The sequence below is a fragment of the Panthera pardus genome, unplaced genomic scaffold (assembly GCF_024362965.1).
Source record: "Panthera pardus isolate Hobbes unplaced genomic scaffold, ASM2436296v1 HiC_scaffold_25, whole genome shotgun sequence".
NCBI lineage: Eukaryota > Metazoa > Chordata > Mammalia > Carnivora > Felidae > Panthera > Panthera pardus.
In genome coordinates, this window is record NW_026526821.1 from 23,320,134 (window position 1) to 23,347,641 (window position 27,508).

The 27,508-nt window shown below is 42.3% G+C and overlaps 1 protein-coding gene across 8 annotated transcripts in view; it reads right to left on the reverse strand.

Annotated features, from left to right (window-relative positions):
• CNBD2 (cyclic nucleotide binding domain containing 2) overlaps window positions 1-27,508 on the reverse strand; it is a 65,132-nt gene that overhangs the window by 35,802 nt on the left and 1,822 nt on the right. For 2 of the 8 annotated variants that reach the window (XM_053890294.1, XM_053890298.1), the window contains exons 2-5: window positions 26,713-26,766; window positions 10,491-10,628; window positions 7,996-8,049; window positions 3,426-3,589 (exon numbers count right to left, since the gene is read on the reverse strand). In XM_053890294.1, coding sequence (XP_053746269.1) covers window positions 3,426-3,589; window positions 7,996-8,049; window positions 10,491-10,628; window positions 26,713-26,766 — 410 coding nt within the window. Of the gene's footprint in view, window positions 1-3,425; window positions 3,590-7,995; window positions 8,050-8,804; window positions 9,336-10,490; window positions 10,629-14,799; window positions 15,589-26,712; window positions 26,767-27,508 lie in introns of those variants that run through there. The other 6 variants (XM_053890296.1, XM_053890295.1, XM_019458634.2 and 3 more) reach the window with 6 other exon arrangements.

A 27,508-nucleotide genomic window follows, 5' to 3' on the forward strand; every position in this document is an offset into this window, starting at 1 on the left:
ACTGGGTCCTGGTGACACTAGGCCCCTGGATTCAGCTGAGTCGGAAGCTAGAGAGCTATCCCAGCACTTTTCAGATACATGAGTCACTGATGCATTCCCTAGGGCTGGGTTTTCTGTGACTTGCAACTGAAAGAATTCTGTCTGATCTGCTAATTTCCAGTCCTGAAAATAATCACTGGGGTGCATGTGCCCCTTCGAATCAGCATTTTTGTATCCTTTGAATAAATTCCCAGTAGTGCAATTGCTGGGTCATAAGGTAGTTCTATTTTTGATTTTTTGAGGAACCTCCACACTGTTTTCCAGAGTGGCTGCAAGTGTTTGCATTCCCACCAACAATGCAGTGGGGTTCCCCCTTCACATCCTTGCCAACATCTGTTGTTTCCGGAGTTGTTAATTTTAGCCATTCTGACAGGTGTGAGGTGGTATCTCATTGGTTTTGATTCATATTTCCCTGATGATGAGTGATGTTGAGCATCATTTCATGTATCAGTTGGCCATCTGGATGTCTTCTCTGGAAAAGTGTCTATTCATGTCTTCTCCCCATTTCTTTACTGGATTATTTGTTTTCTGGGTGTTGAGTTTGGTAAGTTCTTATAGATTTTGGATACTAACCCTTTATCTAACATGCCATTTGAAAATATCTTCTCCCGTTCTGTTGGTTGCCTTTTAGTTTTGTTGATTGTTTCCTCTGCTGTGCAGCAGCTTTTCATCTTGATGAGGTCCCAATAGTTCATTTTTTATTTCCCTTGCCTCCAGAGACATATCAAGTAAGAAGTTGCTGTGGCCGAGGTCAAAGAGGTTGCTGCCTGTTTTCTCCTGTAGGATTTTGATGGTTTCCTGTCTTATATCTATGTCTTTCATCCATTTTGAATTTATTTTTGTGTATGGTATAAGAAAGTGGTCCAGTTTCATTCTTCTCATGTTCCAGTTCTCCCAGCACCATTTGCTAAAGAGACTGTGTTTTTTCCATTGGATACTCTTTCCTGCTTTGTTGAAGATTAGTTGGCCATATATATTTGTGGGTCCGTTTCTGGGTTCTCTATTCTGTTCCATTGATCTGTGTGTCTGTTTTTGTGCCAATACCATACTGTCTTGATGATTACAGTTTTGTAATATAGGCTAAAGTCCGGGACTGTGATGCCCAAGTTTTGTTTTTCTTTTTCAACATCACTTTGGCTATTTGGGATCTTTCATGTTTCCATACAAATTTTAGGATTGTTTGTTCTAGCTCTGTGAAGAATGCTGGTGTTATTTTGAAATGGATTGCACTGAATGTGTCGATTGCTTTGGGTAGTATTGACATTTTAACGATATTTCTTCCTCCAATCTATGAGCATGGAATATTTTTCCATTTCTTTGTGTCTTCTTCAATTTATTTCCTAAGCTTTCTATAGTTTTCAGTGTATAGGTCTTTTACCTTGTTGGTTAGGTTTACTCCTAGGTATTTTATAGTTTTTGGTGCAATTGTAAATGGGATTGATTCCTTGATATCTCTCTCTGTTGCTTCAATTATTGGTATATAGAAATGCAGCCAGTTTCTGTGCATTGATTTTATCTCCTATGAATTCATGTATCAGCTCTAGCAGTTTTTTGATGGAGTCTTTCGTGTTTCCATGTGGGGTGTCACGTCATCTGCAAAGAGTGAAAGTTTGACATCTTCTTTGCCAATTGATTTCACTCATGTGGAATTTGAGAAACTTAACAGATGAACATAGGGGAAGGGAAGGAAAAATAAGATAAAAACAGAGAGGGAGGCAAACCGTAAGAGACAAATACAGAGAACAAAATGAGGGTTGATGGGGGGGTTAAATGGTTGACGGGCATTAAGGAGGGCACTTTCAGGATGAGCACTGGGTGTCATATGTAAGAGATGAATCACTGGGTTCTACTCCTGAAGCTAAGACTACACTGTATGTTAACTAACTTGAGAATAAAAAAAAATAAGAAAAGAAAAGAAAATATCAAGTAGCCAAAGACAACTTTAACATTGCACTGATCATTGCACTGATGAGGATACTGAGGCTCGGAAAGGTTAAGCAGCTTGCCTGAGGTCGCACCTCAGAGTGGCAGCTGCAGCATTAAATTACAGAGCTTCTACCTCCACCTCCATGATTCTTTTTCTTTGCATGACATGTTCTGCCTGCTATGGAATCTTACTTTAAGACAGTGGTGACTTGCTCTTCTTCACTGAGCTAGAACAAAGCAGATGGTTCCTTCTGCCTGAACGTTCTTGTCTTACACCTCTACTTGTCAAATATACCTACTCAAATGACACCTCTTCTCTGAATCTGCTTTGGCCAAGCCAGCTGGAGCGTCCCCTCCTCTCCTGGGCTGATTACCTGTGAAACAAATCCTGCGTGGGTCATAGTCACATGTGATTATGTGACCTGTGACCTCCACAAAGGAAGATACCAGGGCAAAGACCTCAAGTGTCTTCACATCCTAGATTTTTAAGACAGGCCTTACCTCAAATATTCTGCTGTGCTTCCCCTCTTAAGCCATTGAAATGCCTGAGAAAGACAATGTTTCCACACACACACCTCTTAGACTTTTCTAGTACCAGATATTTACATAGTGCTTTTTTGTGCCATGCATCCTTTGACAATCTGGTGAAGCCTTCACAGAATAATGTTTTAAATATATAAAATAAAATACAGCAGAATTACAATTAAAAATTACCTTTTAAAATCCAAATTGTGGAATGGTATAGCAACCATTCCACATATTCAGTGCCATGTTAAGGCACTGAATAACCAGATCTAGCAGCAGATCTAATTACTACCGTAATTTCAAAGAGGTGAGGAATATAAATTATTTTTTGAGAAACCTGCAGCAACATGAATGTGTAATATTGGTGATTTCTTTTGGAGAAAAAGTCATGGGAATAGGTAATACTGTAGTGGTTCATTACATACATCCATGACTGAAGGAAATGATACATTTTAGTTAGGGATTAATGAAAACAGATACAAGTTTTTTTCTTATCCAAGTTCACACACTCTTACCTTAGGTTCCTATCTGGACATAGGACAATCACCTGTGATCCATTGTGGCTTTTAGGGCTTGGATTTGAGTCTCAGCTCTACTCCCTAATACGTGGGTGACAGAGCATGAGTCATTCTTACTACCTGAACCTGTTTCCTCATCTGAAAAAGGAGGGAATTGGGCCAGATCCTTTCTGAGGTTCCTATCAAACCCTTGCCAGATTCAGTGGCTCCTTAATTCTCGTAGACTCTCAGTAAATGAAGGAGATCAACTGTGCCACAAGAATACCAAGGAGCACTAAGGTGAACTGGCAGACAGCACTGAACTGACAGACACGGCTGAAATGCCATGGAGACGCTAAGAGACCTGCCATGGCCTTGTCAGGAAGGCTCTTCCTGCCCAGCCCGGCACAGGTGCCAAGGGGTGTGCCCCTCACTAACCGTTCAAAGCGCATGACTCTGGCCAGGAGCAGCTGCAGGGGCTCTGAGTAGTTGCGGTAGCTGTTCAGAACCTGCAGGAGGTTATAGAGGGCCTGGATCTCAGGCTCTGTCCTCCAGGAAGGCAGCTTCTGCATGATCTGAATGGCCCTTGGAGGAAGGTGACCCTGGGAAGAGAGGGCCAGAGTGACACACAAGACCTAGCAGAATGCCCCAAGGGCCAGTGGGCAACTCCCCACACTCCTGCTTTTTATGCTTTCCCACCCCCGATACAATAGTGGCTGACACGTAATGAGTGCTTTGTGTGCCCAGCATCAGGGTATGCATCTTACATGCACCATCTAACTGCACCTTTGCCCAGCCCAAGAAATGAGGCACAATTACTATTCCCATTTGACAGATAAAGACACTCGGGCAGGATCATAAGCTAGATCTGCTACATGCCCATGCCCGTATCTGCAACTCCAACTATACTGCCTGTGCCGTTCAGTGACCACTCCGAGTCAATATGGGGCTCCTGGGCTCCAGAGGCCTCTAGCATATGCATACTGCAGTCAGGGGAGACCTCCCTCGCCTCAGCCTATATCCTAGCATGCTATAGGAGACTAAGGAATAAAGAGAACCCACAGAAACTAACGCTGGTGAACCAGGATTCATGGACCAGAGGGCGGACAGATCTACCCATTCACCCACCACTCCCACCTGCTGGGAAAGTGGTACTTGAATTGTTAACACCCCTTCTGGTTGTCCATTGCACTTAGCATAAAATCTTAACTCCATACCCTAGCCGAGGGGCCCCACATGGTCTGACTCCCTACCCTCCCTACTCCTCACAAACTCACCTCCTGCCTCTCTCCTGTGTTCTCCAGTCTCTAGCTTTCTACCCATCTCCTGCAGGTGCCAAGCTCACTTCTGTCCTGTGGTCCTTGCTTGGGTTGTTTCCTCTGTCTGGAATGTCCTTCTCCTGGATTTTCACATGGCTGCTTCCTCCTTTTTATTCAGTTCTCAGCTCCTATGTTACCACATCCTCAGGGAGTCCCTAATGGATCATTTGACCTAGAATAGTAGGCCCCCTTCCCAGCAGTCTCTAGTCTCTGAATCATTTCTTTCAAAGCAATTAATACTTTGTGAAATGACCTTATTCCTTTTTGTTAATGTGTTTATTATCTGTCATTTCCCCTTCCTACACACACACACACACACACACACACACACACACACACACACACACCCTGCCTCACTCACTCTAGAACTGCACTATCCAATATGGTGGCCATTAGCCACATGTGTGGCTATTTAAATTTAAACTAAATTAGATTAAAAAAATAAGTTCCTCAGGGGACACCTGAATGGCTCAGTTTATTAACTGTCCAACTCTTGGTTTCAGCTCAGGTCATGGTCTTGTGGTTTAGTGGGTTCAAGCCCCATGTCGAGCTCTGCACTAGCAGCACAGAGCCTGCTTGGGATTCTCTATCTCCGTCTCTCTCTGCCCCGCCTCCACTCACATTGTCTCTGTCTCTCTAAAAATAAACTTAAAAAAAAATAAACTTAAAAAAAAAAAAGTTCCTCAGTCACACTAGCCACAAGGGCTATATGTGTCTGTTAGCTACTATACAGGACAACACAGACAACTGAATGCTTCCATTATCTCAGAAAGTTCCATTGGATATAGGTGTTCTAGAATACAAGCCCCAATATAAACACGATAGTGGCTTCATCTATCTTATTTACCCCACTCTAGAATAATGCCTCACAGGTAGTAGGCACTCAACAAAATAAAAATAAAAATTTATGGAAAGAATGAATGTAAGAAGACTTACATAAAAGTAGTTGTCACAGAAGCCAAAAGAAAGTGGGACATGATGAGTTCTGGACCATAGATCTGAAGCCTTGCGTGTTCACACACAAGGGCAGTGTTTCTCAGTGATTAATAATGCACAGGCTCTGGTGCCAGGTACCTGGGTTTGAACCTTGGCCTGCTCCTTCCTAGCTGTGTGTCCTGGGACAAGTCACTTCTCTCTGAGCCTTCCCTATCTGAGAACAGCAGAACCTAACTGTATAAATAGCAGAGCTAATACATGTAAAGGGCTTACAATAGGCCCAGCTCCCAGTGAGGACTATGGAAGTGTTGGCCATTTTTAAGGTCTGAATCCAATCTTCTTCCTTCCTAACCCTCTCTTGCTATCAATAACCCACTGAGATTCCTCTACAGGGTTGATTTATGACAAAACACAGATCCCTCTGCTTTCTATGAACAGAACTGATTCTTTGGGTCCACGAGGGGCCCTAATTCTTTTAGGAAATCTCTCTTGCCACACCCAGTCTTCAGAGACTCCCTTCTCTGGATTCCTATAAAACTTATTCTGTTATTTAACTTGCCAGGTAAGTTACCTCACCTTAATTTCTACTTAGCTCCTTGAGGATCGGTGGGGATGTTACACCACCTAGTATCCCCACAACCAAACACAGATCTAAGCTTAGACCTCAAAAAAAAAAAAAGAAAAGCACAGAAAAGCGAAGAGAAGAGAAGAGAAGAGAAGAGAAGAGAAGAGAAGAGAAGAAAAAAAGTCTGGGGAAAAGGGAGTATAATTCAAACAGGGCTGGGGAGACTTGGGTCCTACCTGCTTCTAGGGGTTCATAGCCTCCCTTGCTTCAGGCCAGCTACACCTCATTGTGTTCCACTAGCATACAGGAAGGATTAAGGGAAAAAAAGAGGGACTGCCCATAATCCTACCACCCAGATTTAGCCATTAACATCTGGCATACTCATTTCTGGCCTTTTTCTTATATATAAATAAAAATTTTGAAAATAACACTAGTTTTCCATTAAAAATCAGAACAATATACATGCTTACAATCTCCTTTTACCGTACCACCTCCAATTCAAATCTGCTCTCCACCACCAGGGTTTGCCCTTTTTATGTATTAATATATACTCATGCATATACATACAGCCACAGTATAGAGGGTTACAGTATAGATGGTTGTTTTATTTTTTATTTACATGAATGTCAGACTTCAGATATGGTTTCTGCAACTTGCTTTTTCCCCCAATTTTTTTCACTATGTTTTTGAAATGTACCCATTGTTTCCAATGTCTCACAACTGCTATAACAAACAAGTCTATGATTTTAAGGCTCTATGAGTTATGTAACCATCATCGCAATTGATTTCAGAACCAGTTCATCACTCCATAAAGAAAACAAGTGCCCATTAGCAGTCAGTCACTCAAAGGGCAGGTTTATGTAATCAGAGCCAGAGTTAGATAACTCCTAGAGGAAGCTGAGAGGCCCTGCCTATACAATGGATGTTTTCCTTTGTGCCCTCTTCTCTCTCTCTGCTGCCCTGCACAGAACTGCCTCCATCTTTGGAATTTTGTGGCTCTCAGAGTTTCTCCTGCCTCAAGAGTAAAGCTTGGATAACCATCAATGTCCAGTGTCAGACACCGGCCAGTCTGGAAAGTTGGAAAAAAACAAACAAACCCAGAATTTGGTTGACTTAACATCATGGGGCATGAGAAAGTAGATCATGCCCAGGAGAAACAGGCAACAGAAGCCGTACCCTGGCTCCAAGGAGGGAGAGGGGGAGAGAGTGGCCCAGGTGGTCCTGATACCAGTTACAAAACTATTGTCCTCCCATCCCTGAGAGAAACACCAACATGGCTACCCCAGGCCAGGGTCAAGTCAGGTCTCACTGGTAAGAACTTCAAATCCTTCCTATAAATAGGTAGACCCCTTTAAAATTTAAATTAAATTTAAAATTTTAATTTAATATCCAAGATTTGGTGGGAAGAAACTGGGAAGATAACAATTCTTGAAATTCAGAGAACAAGTCACATGTCCAAAGCCTCACCCAGATATGAGTCGTTCACTCCCCAGAATGGCCATCTGATACCCATGTGGGAGACAGGTGTACCCAGTGTCTCTCAGAAAACTTGAAAGAGGGGCGCCTGGGTGGCTCAGTCGGTTAAGTGGCCGACTTCGGCTCAGGTCATGATCTCGCGGTCCGTGAGTTCAAGCCCCGCATCAGGCTCTGTGCTGACAGCTCAGAGCCTGGAGCCTGTTTCAAATTCTGTGTCTCCCTCTCTCTCTGACCCTCCCCCGTTCATGCTGTCTCTCCCTGTCTCAAAAATAAATAAACGTTAAAAAAAAATTGTTAAAAAAAGAAAACTTGAAAGAGTCAGAATTCACACATAAGCCTGGGCTTTTCCCACCACCCTGATTATTTCTCCTCTGCCTGGAGCTCTCACAGCCTCTGCTTTGCCTTTGGCTGTGTGTCCACAGGTCCAAGTACAGGAGCTCTTCCCTGCTGGTTCTGCTCAGCTTCTAAGGCAACAACAGGTTCAGGGGAGGGGCGGGGTTCACAGCCTTGGAAAGTCAGGACTGGGATCTTGGGATCACTGAGATCAGCTAGTTTATAGATGAGGAAACTAAGAGGCTAGCTCAGGATGACACACTGGCTTCGTGGCAGAACCTGGACTAAACCCAGCTGTCCTGATACTCAGCCCAATGCTACTTCCAGGCCATCATGCAGAAAGAAAATTCCCAGCCAGCAAGGTCAGAGTTATACATACCTCCTCTGCAACAAAGTCCATGGTATCAAATGTGATTCGGCCTTGCTTCCTTTTCTGGGGGGGAACAAAAAGGAATGAGGAAGAAGAAAGAGAATCAGCAAGAGTGCTCCTAAAATCTTGCACTTAAACCCTCCGGCGTCCCCATCCCCATGGTGGTCAGGAAGCCACAGGAACCCTTCTACCAGCTGGCCCTCTCATATCTACCTCAAAGGCCCAAATTCAGACCCAGACTTAGGCCCAGAATTGACAATGTGTCATTGTAAATATGGGCTGGGGGAGGATAAAGAGAGGAAGGATGGAAAGAGAAAAGAAAGAGGGGGAAAGAAGCAAATGGGAAAGTGGAGAGGGACAAAAAGGGATAAATGGAGGCACCGATGAAGCCAATCTTCACCAAGTGCCTATAAGGAGCCAAGCATGTGCTTCTTCCTTATTTATTCCATTTCATCATTAGGACAAAGCAGGTATTACTGAGCTCCATTTTGAACTCGAGGTGAGTGAAGGAACCTTCCCAAGGATCACACACTGAGTATACAGTCTTCTTCTAGAATATGGCCAGGAGGAGGAGGTGTAAGAGATCTTAGGCATGAACCAACCCAACTCTATCTCCTAATGGATGCAGGGGAGTTGTGGAAAGGTAGAGGAAGAGGCAGAGAGAAGGGGGAGGATATGTTAGGAGCAGCTGGGGAGAAGGAAAGGGACAAACAAGGCCCTGACCACCATCTGAGCCAAGCCAGGACCCCCACCCATCTGTCTAGGTAGGCATACCTCAGGTCCTCCCCACCGAACTGCCCCATATATAGCTTGTGTACCTGTATGGTGCTTCTCAAGAAGGCCAGTGAAGGAAAGCAGTGGTACTCAGAAAGATATGAATTCACATGCTCTGATGAAAACTGGTCTCTCTACCCAACCCTACACTCCGGCCCCCCAGCTCTCTGCCCATTGCACATATGACTCCCATAGGCTGCCGTTGAGAGGCTTCTGCTCTGCTCAAGGCCACCCTGCCTAGGCAATGTTGTTTGGCCTCACACTTCCCCAATGACAAGACTGATTTGGGTCTTCAACTTCCAAATGCCCAGGCACCAGCTCAAGTCTTCTGGTAAACAAAGACTCCCGTTACCACTGCATGATGACACCCTGAGTCAGAATGTCCTTGCTGACAGCAAACCTCAGTCTCTCAGGTTCCAATTCTTCCACTTCATCCCCTCCCAACTTATGGCCCAACCACAGGGCAGAATCTGGCTGCAGACTCAGTTGGTTTGGCCAGAATAATGTCTTTAAAATATATGAGTTTGAGGGGCACCTGGGTGGCTCAGTTGGTTGAGCTTCCAACTCCAGCTCAGGTCATGATCTCACAGTTTGTGGGTTGTCCCTCCCCTCCCCGCCCTCAAAAATAAATATTAAAAAAAATTTAATATATGAATTTGAATGTCTTTAGATACGGCATTCTCTTCCTTTCTGCAGACCCAGAGGCCCCAACTCCCTGCTACATCTTAAACTCAGCCCCACATACCTGCTGGCCCCTTCAAGACCAATCTAAGACTGCCTTTCTTTCACTCATCAGCACTGCCCATATCCCTCTCCTTCAGAAACCATTTGGGGCAAATTCTTGGACTGAATCACTGGGTGGAGTTAGGAAGCAGGGCTGAATCTAGTCACTCTAGGCACAAAAGGAAAATGGGCAGAGTTCATCCAGGGATTGGGAAAAACTTTGGAGTCCTGGATGGTAATGAAGACACCTTTGGGGATCCAGAACAGGTTAACAGAAGGTGATCAACTTTTCTGAGCTAAAAAGGGCACATGAGCTATCACTGGCATAAACTGCAACCTTCTAGAAAATCTAGACAGCATGGTCTCCAGAGTGAGCAGGGCCATGCATGTGTTCCCTTTTTTAAATGGGGGGGACAGGAAAGAAGATAGAGAAGATGAACAGTGGTAGGCATTCAGAAAACCCGGACTCTAATGAGACTTCTGGATTTCTCTGGCTCCTTTGATTCCCACTGATATGGAGATAGCTTCTTCCCCACTCCGGATGTTTCTTTCTACATGGAGGTAGTTGCACTGGTAGAACACTACCGGCCCCTTTCTTGCACATTGAGAAGGAGCGACTTAAACTCCTTGGTGAATTCTGGAAAGAAAAACTGGGTGTGATCATTCCTTCTCTGTCCCTCTGAGCCCACATTCTGCTCTGTCCTCCTCTGTTGTGAATGTGGGGCAGGAAGTCCTGGTCCACAGTGGAGGCCTGCCTTGGTCCAGCACTGTCTCTGGGCACATAAGGTTGTCTAATTTGGGGATGTAGTTCTAGGTCATCCTCTCACTTGATGATATAAGTCACTTCTCCAATAGAAGTCCCATTGTTAACAAAAGTGACAGATGGGTCTCCTATCTGTCTTTCCCTTTGTCTCCTGTTGGTTCAGAATATGGACTAGGAAGTGGGGTGCTATTTATTGGACCCCCCCCCTTAAGCCCTCATAATCCTGCCAAGGCCAGCTGCTTACATCCCAGAAGGAAAAGATAGGGTGCTTTCTGTGAGGAGTCTCAATGATCTGATATTCCCGAAATCCCCCAAGGCCTTGGCGGAACATTTTACACACTCGGATCATCACAATGATATCCTTGGTGAGCCGGTACAGCCCCTGTGGAAACAAAACAAACAAGATCATAGAAACCATTTGTTTTTAACAGCCACCAGCACGCTGGACATTGCTAACAAGGTGAGATGGAAGAGTGGTGTGCCAGAGCCATGGTTATGTTTTCGGAAAGTTTTCAAGCCTGTTCAAATCATGTTGGTAGCCCAAAAATGACCACAGCGGGGAGTATTTATGCCGCAGAAACAGATAACTACTACAAATGGGAGCACCTCCCTCCCCAAGAGCTGGTCATGTAAAATATTCACCAACCCAGCTCTAGTTATATACCAAGTCCTTCACTTTGGTCCAGAAAACAGCACAAATAACAGTAGGGTACAGTGATGCAAAGAGCTTGTATTTTGGAATTAGATGGATCTGAGGAAAGAACAGTCAAGCAGATGCAACACTGCTGGCTTTGAAGACAGAGGAAGGGGGCCGTGAGCCAAGGGATGTAAGTAGTCTCTAGAAGCTAGAAAGTCCAGGAAATGCATTCTTCCCTAGACTCTCAAGAAAGGAATGCATCCCTGTTGATACATGGATTTTAGCCCAGGGAGACCCATGCCAGACTTCCAGCCAATGTAAAATAATATAATCTGTATTAAGCCACTAAACTGTGCGATATGTTTTTTTTTAAGTTTATTTATTTATTTTGAAAAAGACAAAGACAGCCCAAGTGGAGGAGGGGCAGAGAGAGAGGGAAAGAGAGAGAATCCCAAGCAGGCTTTGTGCTGCTGGTATAGAGCCCAACTCAGGGTTCAAACTCATGAAACCGCGAGATCATGATGTGACCCAAAACCAAGAGTTGGACGTTTAACTGATGGAGACGCCCAGGCACCCCTAAATTGTGTGATATTTTAGTTAACAGAAGTGATAGGAAACTAATATAATCACTCATCCAAGCTGGGTCATCGATTCCACGCATTCCTTGAACCTGGGAATTTGGAATTGGAACTGAGAACAAATCAGACTCTTTATCCCAGTATGAATTTGGGAGTAAGGGCAGTCACCCTCTGCCTGCCAAGTAAAAATACAGGGCATAGGGAAACAAGTTCAACACCACAGAGACAAATCCAGAATGTGAGGCAATCTACAAGTCAACTAACCCAGTTTCTTAAGAGACATACAAATAAATGTAAAGCATGAACCTTGATTGGACCCTGATTCATAATAACAAGCTATAAAAGCCATTATTTAGGGACAAATAAGGAAATTGAATATGACGAGAGATTAGATGATATTAGGGAATTAGTGTTAATTTTCTTAATATTATAGTGACATTGTAATTATGTCTTTATTTTTAAGAAGTGTCATAAAAAATGCATCTTCCTCTCAAATGATTCAGCAAACACACACCTATGCACAAACACAAACACAAATATGTACAGTCAATGTGGTAAAATGCTGACTGTTATATCTAAGGGGTGATCATTACATATACTGCAACTTCTGTGCTTGAAAATTTCTATAATTAAACAAATTCAAAAGCTAAAAACTTTTATTAACTTCTGTTAATAAGGACATAATAAATAAAATGAAAAGACAAACTGAAGACTGGAATATATTGGCCATGCACATAATCAACAAAGGATTACTATCCAAAATTACAAAGAATAGCTATTACAAAAAATTACTATCCCAAACTGTTTTTTAATTTTAAAGAATTCTATAAATCAAAGGAAAAATACATATAACCCAAAAGAAAAATGAACAAAGGATATGAATAGGTAATGCAAAAGGAAAACTCAGATTACCTGTAAGTAATGAAAAGAGGGGGCACCCGGGGGTGCCTGGGTGGCTCAGTTGGTTAAGCATCTCACTTCGGCTCAGGTCATGATCTCGCTGCTTGTGGGCCCTGCGTCAGGCTCTGTGCTGACAGCTTGGGACCTGGAGCCTGCTTTAGATTCTGTCTCCCTCTCTCTCTCCCCCTCCCCTGCTTCATGCTCTGTCTCTCTCTCTCTCTCTCTTTAAATATACATAAATAAATATATTTAAATATATATATACATTATATAAATATATATAAATAAATATACATTATTATATTTATATAATATAAAATAAAATATATATACATATATATGTATATATGTATACATTATATATATAATATATATACATTATAAAATAATGTATATAAATATACATTAAAATATATATACATTAAAAAATATATATATACAAAAATAAATATACATTAAAAAAAATTTTTTTTTTAAAAAAGAGGGGCACCTGGCAGGTTCAGTCAGAGCAGCATGCTAGTCTTAATCTCGAGACTGTGAATTTGAGCCCCACATTGGGTGTGGAGATTACTTAGATAAAAATTTTAAAAAAAGAAGATGAAGAAGAAGAAAGAAAGAAAGGAGGGAAGAAGGGAAGGAGGGCTGTGGGGGGGGGGGGGTAAGAAACGGGTGCCTGGATGGCTCAATCAGTTAAGCATCCAACTCTTGATTTTGGCTCAGGTTCATGAGATTGAGCCCCACATTGGGCTCCACGCTCAAAGTGTGAAGCTTGCTTGGGATTCTCTCTCCCTCTCTCTCTGCCCCTCTCATGCTTGCTCACTCTCTCTCTCTCTCTAAAAATAAATAAACTTTTAAAAATATACATGGAAGGAAGGAAGGAAGGAAGGAAGGAAGGAAGGAAGGAAGGAAGGGAGGGAGGGAGGAAAGAAGTAAGGGAGGGAGGGAAGGAGAGAGAGAGAGGGAGGGAAAGAGAGGAAGGAAGGAAAGAAGCAAGGAAGGAAGCAAGGAAGGGAGGGAGGGAAGGAAAGGGGTGCCTGAATGGCTCAGCTGGTTAAGCATCTGACTTCAGCTCAGGTCATGATCTCACCATTTGTAAGTTCGAGCCCCACATTGGGTTTCTCTGTCTCCTTCTCTCCCTGCCCCCCACCTCAAAATAAATACACTTAAAAATTAAAAAAAAAAAAAAAAAAAAAGGAAAGAAGGAAAGACTCTGGGGGCACCTGACTGGCTCAGTCAGTGGAGCATGCAAATCTTGATCTCAGGGTTGTGAGTTTGAGCCCTATGTTGAGTGTAGAGAGTACTTAAAAATAAAACCTTAAATTAGAAAGAAAGAAAAGGAAGGAAGGAAGGAAGGAAGGAAGGAAGGAAGGAAGGAAGGAAGGAAGGAAGGAATGGGGGGAGGGAAGGAAGGGGGTGGGAAGGGGAGGGGAGGAACATTACTAGAGATAACAGAAAGTAAGTTAAAGTGACAACGATACCATTTTATGCTTACCAGATTTGGGGAATGGAAGGCATTTCCCATGGGAAAAGCTGAAAACAACTGAATGTATCAACACATTATAAGACAGTAAGAGGAGTGAACATAGCACTAGAGTTGTTTGTACATGTATGTCTATGTGGGTAAAGCTCACACAAAATTTTGAGTGAAAAAAAGGTTGAAAAATGATGCCATTTTTGATACCACTTAAAAAAATGTGCTACATGCTATGTTGCTTACAAATACATACAAATGTAATAAAATTTTTAAATCTAGATAGGAAGGGTACACATCCTCAGGAAAGTGGTCACCAGTGAGGAGGAACAGAATGGGATGGTAAGAAGGTTCACCTGTAACTGTAATGTTTTCTTTGAAAAATATATATCTGCAGGAAATATGGAGAAAGTTTTTATAAATAAAATTAATACTCATCACATACCAATTTTCCATTGTCAGGCACTATTCTAAGCCCTCTATATGTATTGGCTCATTTAGCCCTCAACAATAAATCAATTCAGTAGATACTATCATCACCTTTACAGAGGCAAAAACAGGCACAGCAAATCAAGTAACTTGCCTAATACTAATATTAGTCATAGGACTAACAGGTGATAGGGATTTGAACCCAGCAGTCTGGCTCCAGGGTCCATAAATTTAACCTATCACTCTGTCCTGCTGCCAGGCCTTATTCTCTCTGGATTTCACAATAGCAGGAAAGGTGGATACAGAGCCGTTCTTAGGGGCTTGGAGTGTAGCCTGTGGTAAGCCCATTGTCAAGAGGAAAGGAAGGGGTCAGGATTCAGTCTTTCTGAAGCCTAACATGGAAGTCTACCCTTTGTGCCACGCTGTAACCCCAAAAGGTGCAGGGTGGGCCCCCTCCTACACCTGCCTCTCCCTTCCTCAAAATACCTGTCTGTGCAACCTCCCACTCTCCCCTCCCAGGACCCCTGACACTCCTCACCAGTTCCTTCTTCAGGATCTGCCATGAATAAGACACTCTATATCTCCTCATGGTTCCTGAGCTGGCAAATGGCATAACGAGCCCCTTTGCCTTTCAAGGGTAGGACCACAAATCCTTCCCAAAGAATCCACTTATATTAGAAACAAATAGCTTCCTGCAGTGGCAAGGTAGAAGCTCCTCTCCACTCCTCATACCCTACCAACAGCTTCTGAAAGCGTTGAGTTCTGAGAAAATCTCATTCTCAGAATCTCCTTACGTCACAATGGAGGGTTCTGGAAGAGAAGGCAGTGGGAAGGAATTGGAATCTGGGAGTCTAATATTTATTGAGCACCAACAGGCATTATCTTATTTATCCTCACAACAACCACAAGGTGAGGGGCCTCCTACCCAGTCCCTACATAAGACTGAGGCTCCAAGTAGCTAACTGACTGCCAATCATGGGGCCGTCTTAAAGGAAGTAGGAGGTTTCTGGGCTGGGAGGAGGAGCACCCAACACCTCAGCCTAGGGGGCACTCCGAGGCTTAGAACTTGGCAGACCCTGAAGTGTTGTTGTATGGCACTGTCCTACAAATCTTGTTAAATCAGCAAATCAGGAACACTCAGAAAATCAGAAGTCCTCCAGAGACGCCTAGGTGGCTCAGTCGGTTAAACGTCTGACCAGTTCAGGTCATGATCTCATGTTTCATGAGTTCGAGCCCCACATCGGGCTCTGTGCTGACAGCTCAGAGCCTGGAGCCTGCTTCAGATTCTGTGTCTCCTTCTCTCTCTCTGCCCCTCCCCCACTCACACTCTGTCTCTTTCTCTCTCAAAAATAAATAAACATTAAAAAGAAAAAAAAAATCAGAAGTCCTTGGCTAAATGAGGTTAAAATGTTGAAAGGAATTTGGTGGCTAGAACTCAATGACTCTGAGGTCCTTCCAAAGGTAGAGAAGAATATAGGTACTGCCATCTACTAGATTAAAGATGGCAGTTGATCATCCCAATTTGCTCTCATACAAGAATCTTCAATAAAAAACGACGACTCTGGGTGCTGCGTGGCAGTTAAGCGTCTGACTCTTGATTTCGGCTCAGGTCATGATCTTGCAGTTCATGGGTTTAAGTCCAGTGTCGAGCTTCACACTGACAGCATGGAGCCTGCTTGGGATTCTCTCTATCCCTCTCTCTCTGCCCCTTCCCTGTCCTCTCTCTCTCTCTCTCAATAAATACATAAACTTGAAACAAAACGAACAAAAAACCCTGATGACTTCAAGTACTGCATGATTTGCCATTCCTAACCAGCTACACCTATCTGCCAACCCTCTACCCACTGACTGCCAAATGGAAGGACACAACATGGTGAAGACAGTCTGATGGTGAATAAGACCCAAGCTCTGAATTACTCAATTCAAAGGTCACCACTCCTAGGGTGAGCCACTAACCACTTACAAAGATGAGAAGAGATCAAATTGGTTTTTTTCCCCCTTACCTGGAGAAAAGATGCAAAGTACTCAGGGAAAACAGAGTACGTGAAAGTTTCAGACAAAAAGAGAGAAGAGCAGTGTGGGGCTTTTGCCTCCCCTTCCACAGACCTGGTCTTAAGGAAGGAAATACAAAAGTTTAGGGGATTTCTCAAACAAACCACTGGGGATGGGGAAGGCAAGAGAAATGGTGGGAGGTGGCTCTGGACAGGGAGGTATCTGATGGGTCCTGGGAGCTGCCTGACAGGCAAGTGATGTGGCGAGGACAGACTCACAAAGGGGGCATTGGAGGATACTGGTAAGTAGGACCAAGAACCTGATGAGACCCTGAAAGTAGACATTCCCTACTTCACCTCTTGCCAGCAGTGGTTGTATAATTTCCCTGGGAATTGGATCAGTATTGGGGAGAAAGAGGCAGGAAGTTTGGAGAACCTTGAACTGGCCTAAGATGAATCAATCAGCATGAAATTACATTCCCTCAAAATTACTGGACTGGATCTCAATTTACCTGAAGACATCTAAATTAAGTTGTCTATAAGGAGGCAGGCTGGAGACTCAGACATTAAAGTCAGCTCTAGAAATTAAAAAAAGTGTCATTTTTGTCCAAGTTTCTAATCTTATAATTGAACTGTTGCAGAATAGAATGTCAGAAAGGGCATTGGTCCTATTCTACTGTGATCTTGGGTAAATCACTTAACCACATTGGGCCTCACTTTCCTCCTTTTATTTAAAAAAATTTTTTGTAAGTTTATTTATTTTGAGAGAGAGAACACACATGCAAGTGGGGTAGGGGCAGAGACAGAAGGGAGAGAGAATCCCAAGCAGGTTCTGCACTGTCAGCACAGAGCCTGATGTGGCACTTGAACTCACAAACCATGAGATCGTGACCTGAGCCGAAACCAAGAGTCCGGCGCTTGACAGACTGAGCCACCCAGGCACCCCATCCTCCTTTTAAAACTGAATCAGAGGGCCCCCTGGGTGGCTCAATTGGTTAAGTGTCCAACTTTGGCTCAGGTCATGATCTCACAGCTCATGAGTTTGAGCCCCACGTTGGGTTCTGTGCTGACAGCTCAGAGCCTGGAGCCTGCTTTGGATTCTGTGTCTCTCTCTTCCCTTCTCCCATTTGTACTCTGTCTCTCTCTCAAAAATAAATAAACATTTAAAAATTTTTTTCAAAAACTGAGTTAGAGTCAGTTCTACAAATAATTTCTTTTTAAGGTCCTTGTTTTGCTAATTGTAAGAATTATGCAACAAACATTTATAGAGCTCCAACTACATACAAAGCCTGAAAAGGTGAATAAGACATGGTCTCTGTTCACAAGGAGTTCACAATATGGTGGAAATGGAAACCATAAGAGAAAGCTGGACTACAATAAAGCTATAAAGATAAATTGAAGAAAGGGCAGGGCCTGATCAGGGAGCATGAGATGTAGCTGGAATGTGAGATGCCCCAGAGTCCTGGCAGGAAGTAAGGCTGAGCAGGCAGAGGTCACAAACCAGCCACCCATGGGCCAAATTGGGCTTGCAGACTGCTTTATTTGACTCACATGGTATTCTGGTTAAAATATCATTAAAACTTAACTTGGTTATCTTTAGTTGGGGAATGGGCTCTCTAATTCACCAAAGTCCTCACCTCACAAAATCGTGTTAACTGCCAGGCACGTTACCTATTTGCAACCCCTAATATAGGATCTATATGGCCTCTTTCAGGCCTAAAGTCCTTTGACTATATAACCAGTGGTTGCAAAATTGTGGTCCACAGGCCATAACTAGCCTGCTGGCTTGTTTTGATAGTTTTGAAAAATTTTGAATTAGTTTGGGTGCCTGGCTGGCTCTGTCAGTAGAACATGCAACTCTTGATCTCAAGGTCATGAGTTCAAGCCCCAGATTGGGTGTAGAGATTACTAAAAATAACATCATTCAGAAATGCAAAGATGGTCAATAGAGAATCCATAATCTGTTAACGTGGCTAAGGAGAAAAATCATCTTATCTTCTTCATATATTTAAAAACTTTTTGAAGAGGTGTCTGACTGGCTCAGTGGGTGGAGTCTGCAACTCTTAATCTCAGAGTTCAAGCCCCATTGTTGGCTGTAGAGATTACTTAAAAATAAAAGAAAAAATATTTTTTTAAAAAAGAAAGAATTTTGGGGTGCCTGGCTGGCTCAGTGGGAAAAGTATGGGACTCTTGATCTCAGGGTGGTGAGTTTGAGCCCCACACTGGGTGTAGAGATTACTTAAACAAACAAACTTAAAAAAAAATTTTTTTTTAATTTTTGAGAGGGCCACACTAATGAACAGGTCTCTCTTGTAGACAAATAGGGCTCCAATGTGCCAGGACCTTAGTAAAACTGCACAGAGCATGCTTCAGAGCTGTCCCATTGGTTAAGGGCTACCCTGGTGGCATTCACTCGCTAGCTTTTCTGGACCGAGCAACCCATGGCCAGAGAAAACCCTCAGCGAAGCTGCTTAGAGTAGAAAGCTATCTTGTTGGCCTGTGCAAAAATGGCAAGTCAGGGGGTTAGAGCCAACAGAAAATGCCTGGGGCTGCAGGCCCCTGGGAGAGCTGGCAGAGTTCCAAATTCTCCCAAAAAGGTCAGAACACTTGAAGACAGACCCAACAGCATCTTCTGTAGAACGCTGGTATGGTGAGGGCTGGGCTCTGCGAGCTTCCCTGGTGCCACTGGCATGTGGCAAGGAGAGCAGGGCATGTGGGCTGACAGGGAAATGCACACAGGCCATTTTGCAGCCCTGCAGCTGCCAAGCTCTATCTGCCGGAAGAGGAAAGAACTAAACCCATTCACTCACACAAAACCTGTCAGAAGGAGCTTTGCTAATGACCCTAAGACACTTTCTGCCAGTCTGGAATTCTACTTCAGTCCCTTCTCCACGCTTACCTCCAGCAAATGGCTGGTTCAGAAAGAACTCACTTCATTTAAAGGGGATTTATAATTAAAATAAATAAATAGCACCAGACCTATATATTACAGAAAAGTGGGAGAAGGAGGCAGGGAGCAAGAAAAACAAATGGCAGATAAAAGGCATGCATCAGAAAAAAAATTAACATGAAACAGATGATAATCATGAACAACAAAGAACTCAAAGGGCTTAATACATTTTAAAAACAAGAGTTTAAAGCAAAGGTGCAGAGAGTTCAAAGAGATGATGAAGCTACTGGAGGAGATGGCATTGGCAAAGGTCAGGAAAGAAGTGTTGTTTTGTTTTGTTTTTTAAAAAAACCCACCTCAGAATTGAAGATAATTTCAGAAACATCAAAAAAGGACGCTAGCCTTGCAGAGGTCAGGATTGCATAAAGCAAGTGAAGGAGTTGTCAATGAACAATTAAAATGGAACCAAGAAATAGCAGAGCTAACAGGTATGGAGATACGCAGAGAGAGTGGAAGGGTTAAGTACATGGGTTTCTTCTACTTTTATAGCTGTAAATCTCTGTTTTTTAAGATTTTAAGTAATCTCTATATGCCAACATGAGGCTCAAACCTACAACCTCGAGATCAAGAGTGCACCGACTGAGCCAGCCAGGCCCCCCTATAGCTGTAAATCTTAAGACGCCTTTTAAACCTGATAAACCACGAAACAGATGTATAAGCATATTTAAAGATATAAAGGGAACTAACAACAATAATTAAAAGTGGATGGGAAAGAATGAGAAAAAGAAGTATAACAATTATTCTTTTGTGACTTGAATTTTATACTGGGTGTATATATATCTCACCTATTAAAATGAATGCATCAATTTAAAAATTTTTTAATTTATTTATTTTGAGAGAGAGAGACAGAGACAGAGACAGAGAGAGAAGGAGAAAGAATCCCAAGCAGGCTCCATGCTGTCCGCGCAGAGCCCAGTGTGAGGCTTGAACCCATGAACTGTAAGATCATGACCTGAGCTGAAACCAAGAATCTGATGCTTAACTGAGACACCCAGGCATCCCCCCCTCAAATTTTTTTATTAAGTAAACTCTAGCCCCAATATGGGGCTGGAACTCATGGCCCCAAGATCAAGAGTCGCATGCTCTACTGACTGAGCCAGCCAGGCACCTGTGAATATATCAATTTTTAAGTAATAAAACAAAATCAATGCAGTACAACACAGCTCCTAGTAAAGCACCACACTATAAACAGGTTCAGTGAAAACTAGAAACTGGGAGGGTTGCAATTGAATAAAAATAAATGAAAGGAGAAGATAGGGAAAGGATTATAAAGTATCCAGGTTTCTCAATTTACATTGGTTTATCACAAACAATAATTACTAATTGCTGAGTTAACTGCAAACATAATCCAGCCAGATTAAGCACCCTAGACCAGTTACCTCCAGTTCATCAAAACATCAAAAGATCTTTACCCAAAGATCAAACACATTTGATAAAAAAGGTTATCAAAAAGAAATTAATAAAGTCAGTAGAGAGATTAGGGCAAGCTTCCTAGACTTCATAATAAAAAATAAAACACACACACACACACACACACACACAGGAACATCCTGGGGGCCTTTTATCCAAACCACCTCATTAGCTGAACCTGCTTTCTCTTCACCATGATCACAGCTGGCCTTCTGAAATGATGTATGTAGTGTGTGGTGAGTGTAAATGAAATGATTAGATTACTAAATCTTTTGAAAATATGAATGTCCTGTCTACTTGTAACTTACCTTAAAAATTTCTATTTAACACCTCACATTAAGAAAATAATGCAAAATAACAACTGTTGGCAAGGATGGGGAAAAACTAGAACCAAAGTGCACTGATGGTGGGAATGTACAACGGTAGAGCCACTGTGGAAAACAGTACGGCAGCTGCTCAAAATTAACCATAGCATTACCATGATTCAACAATTCTACTTCTGGGTATATACTCAGAGGAATTAACAGCAGAAACTCAAAAAGATATCTGCATACCAATGTTCATGGCAGCATTATTTACAATAGTGAAAAGGTAGAAAAACCCAATGTCCGTTGACAAATGAATAGCAAAATGCACAACATACATATAATGGAATATTCCTCAAAAAGGAAGGAAATTCTGGGGCGCCTGGGTGGCTCAGTCGGTTAAGCGGCCGACTTCAGCTCAGGTCACAATCTCGCAGTCCGTGAGTTCGAGCCCCGAGTCCGGCTCTGGGCTGATGGCTCAGAGACTGGAGCCTGCTTCCGATTCTGTGTCTCCCTCTCTCTCTGCCCCTCCCCCATTCATGCTCTGTCTCTGTCTCAAAAATAAATAAAACGTTAAAAAAAAAATTTTTTTTTAAAAAAAGGAAGGAAATTCTGATACATGCTATAACTTTGATGAACCTTGAAAACATTATGCTAAGAAGCCAGACACAAAAGGACAAATATTGTAGGATTTCATTTATATGAGGTTCCTACAAGAGTCAAATTCACAGAGACAGAAAATAGAATGGTGGTCTCGGGGGCTAGGAGGGGTGAATGGGGAGTTATTATTTAATGGGTATAGAATTTCAGCTGGGGAAGATGAAAATTTGCTGAAGACAGATAGTAGTGATGGCTACATGACAATGTGAATGTACTTAATGCCACTGAACTATACACTTAAAGATAGTTAAAATGGTAAATTTTGTTTTGTAGATTATACCACAATTTTTCTTTAAGTTAAAAATAATAATGTTCCCCTTTTCTCTCCATTCCTAAATGATTGTCTAGAAGCCATAGGTGGGGCCAGCCATGGTGGGCATCTGCCTGGGGGGTGAAGGGAGGCTGTGGTGGGATAGCAAGTAGCACTGAAGCCTTGGGCAGGGTTGGGGGAATGGAAGCAACTACAGAAGACTAGCTACTTGTAAGAGGATAGGTCAAAGAAGACCTTGAGAGCCAAGTTTCTCTCTGTTGAAGAAGGGAATTAAGTGTATGGAAAGGGAGAAAACTGGAATAAACCCCCTGGCGTTAAACTTGAGGTAAAGTTGTTGGTGTGAACTCATGGATTTCTACAGAGAGAGAGAGACAGATGCAGAAACAGAGATATAAATATACGTGTGTGTATCTATATATATATATATATAGAGAGAGAGAGAGAGAGAGAGAGAGAGATACACACTGGTAAAAACACAAAAATTCAACTGAGTAAATTTGAAGATCTAATTGGCTTTATCAAACAATTCATAAATCATGCAGTACCTCCTCTAGCAAACAGAGATGCTTTGAAGAGTTATGCAAAATGGAAGGGTTTCACAGAGAAGAGGTGGGGCAAGGAAGTCATTAGCAAAAGAAAGGTGAGAGTTCCTGGGAGGAAAGTAAGAGTTCAAGATGATCGCTTCTCATTGGCTGAGCCACAGCACTTCCCATTGGCTGGGTTTGTTGCTGGGCCAGAATTATCTCCTTTCCTTTTGCCCAGGTAGTGAAGTAGTAACACCTTCCCTATGGGAGATGGAAGATACTTGTCCTCCAGTTTGGGGTAACTGGCCACAAGTGGTTGGGTGAGAGCTCCCCCTACTGGCCTTTCCAACTCCAATTTTAGTTGAGGTTTCCTTTACTAACTTTCGGGGTATATACATGCATGCTTACATATACACATACATACACCCTAGCTCTGTTCATGAGGGAGTCATACATATACGCATGCATGCATACATACATACACCCTAGCTTTGTTCATGAGGGAGCCTGGGAGCAGCAATTATTCCAACAGCAACGAACAAACCCAGTGTCCAAATCCTGGTTTCTAAACACCATTCTCCACTAAAAGAATAAAGGTTTCTTGGAGAAATGGCTGATTCCAGAGCTGGGATGGGGAAGGTACGATGTGCTTAAAACTAAGGAAAATTTCAAAAAATGATGGCATATGTCAAAAGGATACAAAAGGACATGAGCAGGTTCCCACTGGTCAAATCCAGGATAATTTGAGCATCAGAATGAATAATGAATTCCAGTGGTAAGCAAGATGCAGTAATCCCATTACAGCCTCTCTCCCTCGTCTCTTACAACTAAAAACTTTGGACAAAACACAAACAGCAACTAACTTGGGACTCTTACAAGTAAATAATGGCAATTGTACTGGGGGGTTGGTAGTAAAAAAGAAGAAACAGGGGCTCCTGGGTGGCTTAGTTGGTTGAAAGTCCAACTTCGGCTCAGGTCATGATCTCACAGTTCGAGGGTTTGAGCCCCATATTGGGCTCGCTACTGCCAGCACAGAGCCTGCTTCGGATCTCCTGTCCCCCTCTCTCTGCCCCTCCCTTGCTTGCACTCTCTCTCTCTCTCTCAAAAATAAATTTTAAAAAACAAAACAAACAAAAAAAAACAACCAACCAACCAAACAAATCCCATTGGGGGTGAGTTTCCAGGTTTAATGAAGTAACAGGATATAAGTAACTAGACAAAAATCAATTGTATTTTTATATACTATCAAACAATTAGAAACTAAAAATTTTTAAACAATACCACTTGTAGTAGCACTAAAAACACAAAATACTTAGGTATAAATATAACATAAAATGTGCAGATTCTGTATGATGAAAACAATGAAACATTGATGTAAGAAATTAAAGAACACCTAAATAATACCAAACCTGGTACCAGTTCCTTTGCATATATTTCCTCATTGATTCCTCAGAGCCATTCTGTGAGGTAGTTACTACCCCCAAGCTCAGAAAGAGTCTGATTTATCTGAGCCATATTATAAAATAATTCATAGCAGCTTTATTTGGAATAGCCCCAAATTGGAAATAATGCAAATGTCTTTCAACCAGTGCCAGGATAAGCAAGCCATGGTGTACATCCCCACTATGGATTATTACTCAGCAATAAAAATGAACAAACTACTGACATACGAAACAACCTAGATGAATTAGATGAATCTCCAGGGATTTATTCTGAATGAAAAAAGCCAGTACCAAATGGCTACTTACTGTATGATTCCATTTACATAACATTTTTTGAAGTGACAAAATCATAGAGATGGAGAACAGATTAGTGGTTGCCTGCAGCTAAGGATAGGGGGGCTGTTAGCGGAGAGGAATGGGTGTAACTATAAAGTGGTAGCAATTATAAAGGGATTGTCAGAGCCAGACCCGAAGACCCGACTTTTACTGCCTACCTGCTTGTACTCACCAACCTTTGTCCCACATTTTTCCGTAAGTTCTTCTTTCCAGCTTATCTTTAATTCAGGCAAAAGACCCCAAGGGGCATAACATCCCTGTGGTGGGAACAAAAACTAACCCTCAAGCAATAACAACTTCCTGGACAAAGAGTTGCAGCAGGCCCAGATCACCCAGACCAGTCTGAACACAATCCTGACTCACACCTGTGCAGATGGACCATGGGGTGACCAACTGTTACCTTCACCTCACTATAATACTAAAATCTTGGGGCACCTGGATGGCTCAGCTGGTTAAGCGTCTGATGTTGGCTCAAATCATGACCTCACAGTTCATAAGTTCGAGCCCCACGTGAAGCTCTGTGCTGACAGTGCAGAGCCTGGAGCCTGCTTCAGATTCTCTATCTCCCTCTCTCTCTCTGCCCCTCCCCAGCTCGCACTCTGTGTCTCTCTCAAAAAATAAACAAACAGGAAACAATCAGCAAAACTAAAGGCAAGCCGACATAATGGGAGAAGATATTTGCAAATGACATATCAGATAAAGGGTTAGTATCCAAAATCTATAAAGAACTTACTAAACTCAACACCCAAAAAACAAATAATCCAGTGAAGAAATGGGCAAAAGACATGAATAGACACTTCTCCAAAGAAGACATGCAGATGGCCAACTGACACATGAAAAAAATGCTTAACATCACTCATCATCAGGGAAATACAAATCAAAACCACAATGAGATACTACCTTACACCTGTCAGAATGGCTAACATTAACAACTCAGGCAACAACAGATGTTGGCAAGGATGCGGAAAAAGAGGATCTCTTTTGCATTGTTGGTGGGAATGCCAGCTGGTGCAGCCAGTCTGGAAAACAGTATGGAGGTTCCTCAAAAGACTAAAAATAGAACTACCCTACGACCCAGCAATTGCACTACTAGGCATTTATCCACGGGATACAGGTGTGTTGTTTCGAAGGGACACATGCAACCCCATGTTTATAGCAGCACTATCAACAATAGCCAAAGTATGGAAAGGGCCCAAATGTCCATCAATGGATGAATGGATAAAGAAGATGTGGTATATATATACAATGGGGTATTACTCAGCAATCAAAAAGAATGAAATCTTGCCATCTGCAACTACATGGATGGAATTGGAGGGTATTGTGCTAAGTGAAATTAGTCAATCAGAGAAAGACAAAAATCGTATGACTTCACTCATATGAGGACTTTAAGAGACAAAACAGATGAACATAAGGGAAGGGAAACAAAAATAATATAAAAACAGGGAGGGGACAAAACAGAAGAGACTCATAAATATGGAGAACAAACTGAGGGTTACTGGAGGGGTTGTGGGAAGGGGGATGGGCTAAATGGGTAAGGGGCACTAAGGAATCTACTCTTGAAATCATTGTTGCACTATATGCTAATTTGAATGAAATTTTAAAAAATAAAAAGTAAAATTAAAAAAAATAAATAAACAAACAAACATGATAATACTAAAATCTCCACTCAAGGAGGAGCACAAGCCTCATTTACATAATATACACTGCATGTATAGGCGTGGATCCTTAAGGTGCATGCACAATCTTATGCCCACCTCTAACATGTGATGACAAGGCCCTCCTTATCTAAATATTCATCCTAACCCCAAATAAAAGGAATCCATTCATCTTTGCTTAGGGAGTCACAGCTTCAGAAGTTATTACCCATGATCTCCTTAGTTGCTGCAAATAAAGTTTACTTTGTGAGACTACTCTACGTGGTGTGGTCTCTGTGATTCATTAAAAGTCAAACTCACTTTAGTTTGGTTACAGGATTTTAGTGCTCATCAAATGTTTCTAGATATTGATTGTGGTACAGCTGCATGATAAAACTGCATAAGCCTGCATACATATACAAATGAGTACTTATAAAATTGGTGAAATCTGAATAAACTCTGTGGCTTCTATCATTGTCAATTTCCTGGCTTTGACATTGTATTATGGTTATGTAGGGCATTACCACTGGGGGAAATTGGGTGAAGTGTGCATGAGACCTCTCTGTTCTATTTTTGCAACTTTCTATGAATCTATGGTTATTTCCATATAAAAAAAATGTATCCAGGCTTCTATACCACAACCGTCAACAGTACACCATCAAAAGACACCAGTGTCTGAAAGAGTATGGGAGTCATATTAGAGCTCCCCTGCAGAGATGAAACCAACTGCTTGCCTCTTTCCTTGATTCAACATTTCCTGAGAGTCAACTGGGAATTCGGCCTTGTGTTGAAAGCTAAGTGATAGGAGATGCATCATTTAGGATCCCTTCCCAAGTGAGCTTCCAAACCAGTGCTAATGAAAAGGCCTAATATGGTAAGAACATTGTACTACAAGTCAAAAGAATTCTGTTCTCATGGAAACACTTACTAGTTTTTTTAGTTTGGACCAATCCATTTCCTTGTGGTGCACTGACTTCTTAACCTGGAAAATTCAGGAGAATGGAACACATATAAATATATTTTAAACTTAACCTGGGCCCTGTGGGTGGGTTCAAGGATATCTGGAAACCACCTGAAATTATATGCAGATGTACGAAAATTCCAGAAGAGATACTGTAACTTTTTTTTTTTTTTCAGATTCTGGGGGCTTACTCACCCATACAGTTCAGAATAACTGAATCTAATTTTTGGATTTGATGTCTAAGGTCCTTTCCATTCTAACATTCCATAATTCTAGCAGATCTCCAAGATCTCTCCATTTCTAATATTTCATTATTCTAATAGGGATGCAAGGAATGGACTAGAGATCTAACATTCTGTGATTTCACGGACCACAGAGTTCACTCCCTTTCCTGAGAGTTCAAGGATTCAATTTTTCAACATGGAACTCTAGGCTCTCTATGATTTAACTTCCAAATGACCTTCCAACCTCAGCTTTTATCCCTTTCCCAGACCCTGGCCACTCCCTCCTGTAGTCTAAAGTTTCCACAAAGTTTTGCTCCCATTCACTCTGTGCCTCAGCACTGGCAATGCCTTCTACCTAGAATGCCCCTAAATCCACCCTTTTTCTTGAATCTCAATTTAAAGTTCTCCTCCCCAGTAAAGTCTTCCATGACTCTTCATCCTTGCAGCAAGGTTTGATGTGCTCTCTTAGCCCTGGATACTGACTGCCTGTTACCACCCAGGGAATAGGACTGTTGGTTGGTTCACTCAGGGCAGTGAAT